Below are 10,798 nucleotides of genomic sequence, written 5' to 3' on the forward strand. Positions count from 1 at the left end.
CAAACGCTACACAATATGTTTAGCTTAGCGTCGTGCTCGATGCCACGGGCCGTTTCTGAGCCATGAAACTTAGCTCACATCAACACAAAAGATCGTACTGGCGTAGCTTGACTACTACCCGCTTGTACAGTACTACCTGTTTAATCTTGTAAGTAAGTAAAGATTGATCACCTCTCATTCCAACCTCAATGAAAGCTAAAATAATATTTAATTTTAAACATTTTGTTGCATTAAGTGCATTAGACACGCCAGTTATGATTAAAGCATTTGGATAATGCACCTTGGTGTTGTTGAGGTGTTTATCAAATTTTGATAGTGTAACGATGATTACAGGAATGGTTAAACGTAATTTAGGCTTAACGTTTCTTTATGGGGTCTATTTAACCAACTATAATTTTCACCTCTAGTGTTGTGTTGTCGCTCCAATTAAATCGTATCCTACGCTCTTGTCGGCGACAAGTACTTCGAAGTGCGCCTGTAAAATCAGGCAAGGATTGAGCATCCGTCTTTTTCCTTTTCTCGATAGAGACCTTGTTTTTAATTTTCTCGCTCTCACAGTGTTTCAATTGTTGGCAATTAACTGTAGCTTCTAAAGCAAGATGCGCTTCCGTCCATCCACGGTGGACATGCTCGAAATAACGGTCGAGTTACGACTCTTTTCGTGACTTCGTGCGTCCTTTGCCCCGAGAACACAAACTTTAGATGGATGCCCGCTTCCCATCACCTTTTACAGAACCACCAAACGTCGCGTGCAAAAGTGCTTGCCGCGAGATACTCAGTAACGTTTCATCCGGCATTTCCTGGGATACTCGTGGTTCAACGCAGTGTTTCATCTCCACTTCTGCTCTGTAGTCTAAATCACCGCATACAAGAGCAACGGGGTCCCAAAGAGGCGAAGCCATCTCGGCCAGTTTGCTCATAATAGCAGTGGCATCAGGAACAACAGGTAGCAGCGTATCTCCAATTTTCTTCTTTGAAAGCAACCAAGGCTGCAACGAACCAAAACAAAGCGTGAACGCATTCACAGTTTTTACAGCCGCGGCGTTGGTCGGCGATTGGTCGTGAAGTTGATTCCCGTGTTTTCTCTGCTCATTGGACACAACCTGCGTTGCTGGTGCTATAGAAACGCTACATTTTTCCGTGAAAATGGGGTCGCTGCTAGTCTGGTCTTTCCTCTCCTCGACTGCACTTACAGCCACCTTCTCGTATTGAATAAACGGGTCGTGTAGCTCTCGCACACTCATGCAAATACCGACCACGTCACAGGGTAATTTTTCGCTCAATGTATTTCCCGAAGAAAACACTTTGCAAGGATAAGACACTATCGTTTCGCCGGCGTAATCTATGGTATCCTTCACTTGAACTAGAATCAATGACGCCTCTCGCTTTTCACAGTGAAAAATTGGGATCACGAAATCTACGCAACTTTGGTTACGAGGGAAAACCCCACCGGCTCGACGTCCCAATAACACCCACAGCATATCCTCTGTTGGCTCGGAGAATAGCTGAACGAAATGGCAGAACCCCAACTGCCAGTCTGCCCACTTAGACTTCCAGTTTAGGAAAGAAGCCTTTGCTCTCGCATCGTCTGTTGGTTGTCCCCTCTTCTTTAATATCGGGTCAGGACCAACTAGTGCTTTGATGAATAGTTCTAGACTTACGAATTGGCCCATAAACGGGCAATTACAATGCTTTTGTGTTGAGATTTCAGCTTCTACCACACAAGAATCCATCACGAGAAGCAGAACAATGCGAGCAATTACCTCGTCAACACCACAAGTATCCAGCATCTCGTTCAGAAGCAACTTCTTGAGCTGCGGCAGAATACAATTCGCCAATGCAGGCTTACAGTTGTACCACACCTTCGTCGCTCCCAGCGCCAGCACCGGATCCGACGAAAAACTACTCAAACATCCATCACTTTCATAATTCAGGTAAGCTAGAATCGCCATCAAGTCGGCAACGACGCGAGGCGCCAGGGACGAGCTCGAATGGGGACGCAATCCAAGTCGACACAGCATTGAAGCCACTCCAAACATTGTCGTTTCATCGTAACATATCAGGGAAAGAGTGTCTCTTCCTAGTAACATTCTCTGCGCTGCAAGACGGAGGACTCTTTCGGCCGCTTTTACTTCGCTGTTGTATTTCTTCATTGACGCGTCAAATGTGCTCTTCCAGAGCGGTCGACCCATCGAAACAAGATACTTCCAGGCCTCATTCTTGTCACCAATACACACGGCATCTTTGTAAGCAGAAGTTTTGTTCATTTTCACGACATCCTTCCAGTAGACATCCATCGTATGCCCAAGCACAAACGAAGGAAACTGAGCATCGCTATCGTCGGGTGGCACCGAAATCCGTCCCGATGATGCTTTCGGCTGTGAGATTTTTGGGTTTGTATCGACCAAGACAGCAAACACCCCAGCATTTGGGTGGTATCTCTGGATGCCTTGGTTTGCACTCTTTAGCGCACGTTGCAGCATACGGAGCTTATTATGGCCACAGCGAGTCCTCACGAGGAGTGACCTGGCTTCATCGATAGCCAGTATCACCAGCCTTTTATTCTCCTCAATCTCCATCTGTTTTCTGCATTTCCGTACTCGCTCAGCTTTATTCAACGCCTCGATTGCATCGTTATCACTGGTCGTAAACAATTCCAGCCATTCTACACCGACACTCGCCCAATTCTGTTGAGCGTAGTAGAATATTGTCTCCAGACACGACGTCATCCCCACAAGAGTCTGGTAATCACCAAAAAGCCAATTTCGGAACCCTTTCGTCGCTTCTGGAAACCCACTCGACTGACCCACCCGCGTACAAGTGTAGAGCACCCGCATCGTTCCATGAAGCTCAGCACTCGTAAGCAAAGACAGCTCCCGTAATAGCCGACTTTTACCAAATCCGGAGCTCTGTACGATTGACACATACGGCGCCTTATAGTCACCTGGGTGTCCTGTGTATTGCTTCCAGCACCGCTCGACGTATTGGCGAAATAATATGTGCGCGTTTCCACGATACTGGAGTTGCGTAAATGCAACCTCCAGTAGGTCCCACAGCTCTAAGTTGTGTGTTGTTTTTAGCGATGGATTGATCACTGCACTTATCGCGGCCTTGACTTCTTCAGCGGTTTCTTTGGCGACCTTGCTAGCAACAGGAAATGAAACAATTGGATCGTGTTTGTACTCGATCATTATCCACGCTACAAGGGCGTATTGGACGAAGCCGTGTCCGTCCTGATAGCAGCTCTGCTTCATAGTATCTTCATCTTCGCGAGTCATTTCGTGCGCATACTGCGGTAGGTTTGCTCCCGGAAGATTGCCTAGTAAACGAGGGTACACGACGCGGCTCACGATCTGAGTCGTGCTGGCCGGAGCAGCTTCGTTCGTCTTCAGTAGCCAGGGATTAATAGCACGAAGTTAGCGAGAGATGGTCGAGATGAGCTAGCGCGTAGCTTACTGTACCTGCACCAAGCCGCTTTCTGTGCTTTGCATCGACTCGTCCAACGACATCAGGAAAAGGGAATGCTGAGAAAACTGGGTACAAGAATTAACGTGCTTTTTATATTTTGTAATTGAAGCACGTACAAAACAAGGACCACATTTTCCAAGAAGCATTTAGAATACATGTACAGTACAAAGGATGGTTTTTATTCCACACCATTATCATTTGAAATAACTCTTGGTATTTCTGATTTCCTCTTAGATAACTTATAGCTAACTATTATTTGGTTTGTAGTGATTTTGGCAAAACAAGATTAGCTTATAAGTAGCAGGTGGTGAATTTACGAAAATGCGAGCTCATAAAACCGTGATCCACGATGATTTACGGTAAAATGGCCATAATTGCACTTTTGAGAGTACAACTCTGGCACAGATGCAGCATTTCGTTCTGCTACGCCACTCAAATAGGGAGTATCACGCCTTAAATGAACTTACCGGTTAGGAACCAGCTACCGTTTCAAAGATGTTTCAAATTTAAATTAGAGCCAGTATTACCGATATTTTAAGTTCCACTGTCGTTTCGTATATACGAAAGAGCCTTCAAGGTGAAGCGCTAACCCTTTGGTAGTCTCGAACATTCTAATGGACAATACCATCTTGTTCTGCGACAGGCGACACTTCAGTAAGAGCCGCACAGCTCCAAGGACGCGCGTAATACGGAATGTGCATTCTTTGAGAAAGGGAAGCCTAAGACATGCTCAAAGATCTGCAATGCTAGCCTTTGAAGTAGCTTCGCTTGAATCGACCGCAACCCAGAAAATAATGTTTTTTTCAACCATCCGACAGCTACCAAAGTCCTCCCGCGGTCTGCCTTTTTTTACCCGTCTGAAGCTCGTTTGATAACGGCTTCACTATTTGAAAACCTGGGAGATCTTAAGCCGAAACTTGAGATCCTGGTTTGCTCGCGGCAACGACAGTACAGGTCCGACCAGAGTCGCCGGCGACTGCTGCATCCTTTTAAAACGCCATCTTATGTAGCAACACGCCCGACTAAGGATCGCGTAATGCCAACTCTACAACAGCTAAGTCCACCGCTTAGTCTGAACACCTCAAGAAGTGGTCAATCCCAACTTCATGTACCATTGTCAGCTTTGTAAGAACGTCCTCCCACGAAACAATCTGCTGCGGACCTTGATGAGACCTCGAATCAGTCTATCATACCTGGCAATGCACCCCGAGATCTATCGTGGCCAGCTGAACTACTTCGACAACCGGTCACATTCAGCTTCAGCTTAGTGGAAGCTCCCGTCGCAGTGCAAGATGCGATAAAAACTACCAGCCCCTACCTGGATTTACCCTAGTCCCATCAAGGATGCTGAGCGGTTTATTATTCTCCAATTGGGTGTCCGTGTGCCAGTGAAATTGGACGGGAAACGTGCATCGGGTGGATCTGTCTTGGGAACAAAAGCTGTCGAGAGCGCCACCAGATCATACAACTATATGGAAAGACGTCAAAGGTTACAGCACATTTGAAGGACGTCCATGGCATCAACTCTGACAAATCTACACTACAAGGTGCACACACGCGATGGCGAAGTGGACAGACTTCGCAATGTTGCTCTGAAGCATGGCGATGCTCATCGGGTGTATTTACTTATGGATACTTTACGCATTATCTTTAACAATCTACCATTCCGGCTCGGCGAGTACGAGGAATCGAAGCTGTTGAGAGCTTGTCACCGACGAGAGGTACCGAGCGATAATTAATACGCAAACCGTAGCTCATGATATCGTGGAATTGTAGGGGGATTCAATACGTTCTTCAAAATATTCTGCCCAACATCAAGTTTCTTACGATGGTGGTGGACATGTGGTGATTAAAACCGCAGAGTGAAAGGTATCTCTGTCTGCGTATAAACTTTATTGACAACGAGCGGCGCTTCCGATCGTTCTTGCTTGGAACTCGTCAATTTCGTCCTTCTCACGGTCAGCGCAATGGGGGTATTCGTGGGTCTTTCAAGCGGTGGATAGAGCAAATTCTATTCGACTTCGGACTTTCAATCAAATACTTCTTGTGTGGAACAAGTGACGCAGGCGCTGACGTGAAGGGGATGATCCAAGAAGGACTTAAACACCAGTGGGAATGGTGCATCCCGCAATTAACGAGCGATGCGACTAAAGCGGCTTGTGAAATTGTGAATGACAAGAGCAAGTAAAAACAACAAGAGAATGACAGAGCTTACTTCACGAATCGGGAGGCCTGTTTATTAAGTACACCACGTAGAGATAATGGGCGCACTGTTTGCGGACTTATGCGATATGACCGGAGAAAGCAAGTCCCTTACCCTTGTAGAACTCAAGCCACCTCGATTCATGGGCCTAATCAAAGTAATCTTACGAATTCTTGATAAGTGGGACCAGCTGGTAGTTTGTTTGATTAGCGTATTGCTAAGTCACTTCGGGCTGGACTTGCGCCTCCGGGAGGTTTCTCTTTAGTAGCCGATAAACTTAATGATTCAACTGGTGTGTCTCGTAGAGCCTATCACAGGGCTGAGCCGTCGAGCTCAAAGCGAGTCAGCAAACCAGATTCAAGTACTGCTCAGTTTGTACATGCTTCGTCAGCACGTGCTTGATACTTCAGTCGCTCAAATGGACTATAGAACAAAGCATCGTCAGCCACCTCGATATTTCGCTGTTTCCAAATTGACACCGGTCTGGCGAAGACTTAACATCATTCGCCGAAGCGCTCCATGAGCGATGCTTTTCTCGCTACACCAACCGCACCAAAGTGTGTAAGTCGTCGGATGCAGTTGTAGCTTCATCCTAAATTGAAGAGCCCTGATGGAGTGCTCGCTTCATTGATTCGCCTGTGCAACCAGCAACTAGCGATTGACCCCACTAACTCGACGAAATAAATGATAGAGGACGAGGTTACAATAATAATTGCATTTGTCAAGCAAACAATTCTCGACCGACATAAGTCGCTCATATTGTCGCATGAAGGTGCTCCTGAGGTCGATGTGTCACCGGCTCCCGCCGCGGAAAAACGCCTTCAACGTTCCGAGAGGACTTTATGAATTTCATTAAAGACGATGACGGTGTTGCTCAAGCTACATCAAGGGATGTTCAGGAAGCACGTGTTGAGGAGGAGCTGAAACGGTGGATTACTGAACCGGAGGTGATGAATCGTGACTAAAAGAAGGAAGCAGAACATACACTTTCGTTTTGGAGTCGCCAGACTAGAAGCAACTTCCAATTTCTTCCTTCGGTTGCTCGTATTGTCTTCACTGTTCCAACATCGTCAGCACAGATCGAGCGAGACTTTGGGTAAGCGGTATGATGGTTCCGAACCAGCGTGCTTCTATCTCGGTACTCATTTCTGAGCCGAAACAGAAATTTCATTGGTGCTACACAATACCGTAACTTCAAGGTGATGATGCCGTGCTAGTAATCCATCGAACGTACTAATACCGCTCGAAAGTGACAGCAGCTACCTGAATATTACTGCAGAGCGGGAAAAAAATTATGGCAACCTGCTTTTCCGAAAGCATTGATATTGAAGAGGAGTCGTTTAAATACAGCATCATAAGAGTTGTATTAGCATTTCACCTGTTTGATTCTCTCTACCTCACATTTCGACCAAAAGTGTGAATGATAGTGTTCACTCCTTCTTCCCGAGCTCTTACAAGTACTCAATCGTGTATCAGAGCTGGCGATCGCTTCATTCATAGAGCACCGACACTTTAAGTGCTCTCGAGGGGTGCACGGCCGCACCTATACCGCGGAGTTAACTCGCGACAGCGAACAACGCTGAGTGTACTCAACTTCTGGATTGAGCCGCGCGATACCGATAATTTGATGATCTGAAAACCTTCGTCTCTAAAGTGACGTACAACCCTGGACACTACTAGCGAGGAGAGTATTTTAGCAATACGTCGATGTTCATTTAATACCACGGCTTCCTCGTTACGTCTTGCATTCCGCACCGAGCCTCATTTCATCTCAGGCTTGCCGTATGTGGAGAGCTGCGCACATTGCTGGCCGGCCACATCTAGCGCAGGTCTTGGCGATAGGATGTGACGCAGATCACCTAGATAACGACTTGAGAGTGCGGTCCGCTTGAGAGCATGCTCCACTCAAGAGACTGACGGGATACGCCGGCCCAGGCGGTGTTAGTCATGCACATGTTGTACAACCTAGGTAGAGATCTGCGCTCCGCCGTCCACGCGTAGAATAACACTGGTACGCTACGAAAAGAAGTAGATGCAATATTCACGGCTAGCTAGTGCCTCGTGCCACGAGTGACAAGCAGAGCATCGCATGCTACTCATCCGCGAATACACTTGTCAACGTTGATTTCCACTTCGAGATCGCTGTGATGCTTCAGTTTAATTCTACACTCCTGGACACAATTATACGACCACCTCGTCGAGACAGAACATGCCAAACACATGTATTTACTGTGTCAGCACACAGCAAATAATTTGACTTGACTTCTGTATGGTTTTGACCTTTCTGAGTGTCGCAATAAGACATAATCGACGATAAGAGGTCACAGCAGAAAAGGGACCAGCCGCGCTTCGCTTGGCTGGGCGCCCCTTCGGCGCCCCCGCGGTTCGCTGCGCTCGCAATATGGAGATAGAATGCTCTGGAAAGTGTAGTGCTTGGCTCGCTGGTGAGCTCAGCGCTGGGCCCGCCTCGCACCCGCTCGCCTTAGTTGACGCCGCGGCTATGGCACCCACGTCATCCAGCCCCGTGTGTGTTATCCCAGCGATGGGTGTGTGTTTCTCCTATTTTCTCCCTCGTCGAGTGCACATAACCCAGTCACTTTTTAATTATTGACGGTGCGGTTTTCACACAAGATGCAACACATGCTTCGAAATAGCAAGGATGTGCTAACGCTTGCGTTTTTGCACTTTATAGGGAGGCTCACAAACAAAAAAAGAGATTCGTCAAGGTGGTCACATTTTACGGCCACCATCGACCCAATACAAAACTATGTAACATAAAACGTGTGTAATTTTTTGGCAGACATGAAATTTGTAAGGACTGAGTTTCTGTGGGCGGTAAAATGGACACTAGGTATAGAGAGCTTAAAGTCGTTGCATAGGGGTGTAGACAATAGTATTATATGTAACGAGTTGCACTCGCACCTCTGCTTGATCGATATTGATGAAGACTACCCAATCAATATGAGAAGTTTTAAATGTAAGATCGCGACGACTACACAACATGATCTGCTTTAGAAAGAACCATACTGATGACTAGCTCAACATTCTCCATCAATATCGGGAAGCGTGGAGAAAAATCCAAATTCTACCAGTATCACGATCAGTTCCTGTGGCAACAAGCACAAGTGGAAGGCCTGGGTGGTCCAGCCTTCCAATACAGCATGCGGTCCGGCGAGAAACGTGGCTCATACCCTGTAGCAGTAAGCACCGAAGGCAAAGATCATTTTGCTCGTTTGTACTGCCTGGCTCGAATCTGGCACTCCGCATAACAGCAATTAACTCGGATTCGGCACCGAATGTAGTCCACAACTGTCGGTGTCGAGTTATCGATGAGCAGCCTAACAGTGTCAAGGTGAAGGAAAGTGATGAGAGCTTAGAGGAGCCACTGTACTCTGTCGACTGCCTCGCGTGCGCTCTGGTAGTCTTCGCTCCATTTGGAGCTGATTAAGAAGCGTAGCAAGCCCATTGTGCCCCCAAGTAATCCCCTTTCTACCCCCAGACAGCACGTAAAGACGATGTACATCCAACGTTTGTTCCAGCTGCGTTTGAAGCGAAGAAATAAGCTAAGAAGAAAGACGAGGAGGACGTTGCGGTGGATGGATGGGAAGTTGGTGATGTTGGGGTGACAAGACGGTGAAAAGCCGGAAGATGAAGTGGATGCTCCTAGCTCACGTATCGTCAAGACGGGGGGGTATCGTGACTATTAACACCCGCTGTAAGATGAAAACACTCTTTGCTAAGGCTGTCCAGTCGAAGACAGACGAGGACCGTACAGTCTCGCGCTTTAATGAGGTGGCCAAGTACAGGTAGTCCTGGTCCGCGTCGTTGAGATGAGCACTCTGTGCACGGGATACTTTGACGAGGAGGGAAAGAAGCTGCTAGGTTGGCTCCCGGCCTTCCTGCGTGACGAGATGCAGACACGGCAGGCCTTATATGTGCTCCAGGCATATTTAAGCGGGTTTTAGTAGTACCGGATGGTCTATACGCCATCCCGTACTGTTAGTGTTTCAAAAGTGTTGCGAATTATACTGATCTACACTATGTCACTTGAAGTTTGTATTGCGTGAGACAATTGGTACAGTGAGAAGGATTGGAGCGAGGGGGCTTAGTTTAGAATTAGCAGTTGAGAATTTGCTGCTAATATACCCGGTGCCTAAAGGTGGCTTTTGCCGCCCAGTTTGTGTCTGTTCTTCCTACTCTGCGTGTGCGTCTACGAGGGATTTACAACTCTCAACTGGTTATGAGCCCAACGGCCGCAACGTGGAAGACGACACTTGATTAGTCGTGATGAGCACTGATAGTAAAGATGGAGAAGAGAAGAATAAGATGAAGACGGCAAAAGAGGATAAGATCATGCACCAACCGTTTGATGGAGAGAGCTTTGAGGTTTGGATGATGAGCAGTGACCAAGAAAAGAATGAGAAGGACATGAAGAACGATGATATGGGAGACGACAGGGAGATGCAGCAGAAGAATAGAGAGGTTTTGCGAAGCTGGTTGTTGGGCACTGAGGTACTTGTGCTTGTGAGTGTAAGAGCGTACCAGCGGGCCACGATGTGGTTGAACGCACTGAGTAGAACAACAGTGAGTAAGCGTGATGGCCTCGAGTGGAGGGCCTAACAGCCTCTACAAGAAGAGCTTTTCGTGTTTGGCTTGGGATCATGTTGTGGGAGTTGCTAGCGGACTACAGAGAGATGTGGTTGAGCGCGCTAAGCAGTGAGAAGGCACAAAAGAAGCGTCTCAACTCAAATGCCAATTAAAGTGAGATGAGGCATATTGAGCTGGTGAGGCCAATTTTGAGATTTGAGCGTTTTGATGAGATTGAGAAAGAGTGTTGAGCTGGTGGGGCTGCATGAGTTATGCTGAAGATGTTGCCAGCAACAACGAAGACTGGGGATAATACAACAACGAGAATTTGGTAGACAAGATGGAACTGTAAAGAAGCTGAGAAGAGAGATGGTCGAACTGGTGGGGCCATAATAAGCGTGAGTGGATGAAAAGAGAGAAATGTCAGCAGGCCACCTACATGGGGCTGAACGTGCTGTACATGTTGAGAGTGGTGCTAACTTCTTGTAAATACCTCAAACTAAGTGCCTAACAGCCTTGGTAAGAAGAGTTTTCCGAGTT

The 10,798-nt window shown here is 47.1% G+C and overlaps 1 protein-coding gene across 1 annotated transcript; it reads right to left on the reverse strand.

Annotated features, from left to right (window-relative positions):
- Positions 1-1,321: 1,321 nt before the first annotated feature.
- Positions 1,322-3,509, reverse strand: PITG_14731 (uncharacterized protein; the record flags this gene model as incomplete). Its single annotated transcript, XM_002898563.1, has 3 exons — positions 1,322-1,342; positions 1,764-3,386; positions 3,462-3,509. The coding sequence occupies 3 exons, from the start codon at positions 3,507-3,509 to the stop codon at positions 1,322-1,324; spliced, it is 1,692 nt and encodes a 563-aa protein (XP_002898609.1).
- Between the last annotated feature and the right edge of the window lie 7,289 nt (positions 3,510-10,798).

Source organism: Phytophthora infestans, genomic scaffold (assembly GCF_000142945.1).
Source record: "Phytophthora infestans T30-4 supercont1.36 genomic scaffold, whole genome shotgun sequence".
NCBI classification, from domain to species: Eukaryota; Oomycota; class Peronosporomycetes; order Peronosporales; family Peronosporaceae; genus Phytophthora; species Phytophthora infestans.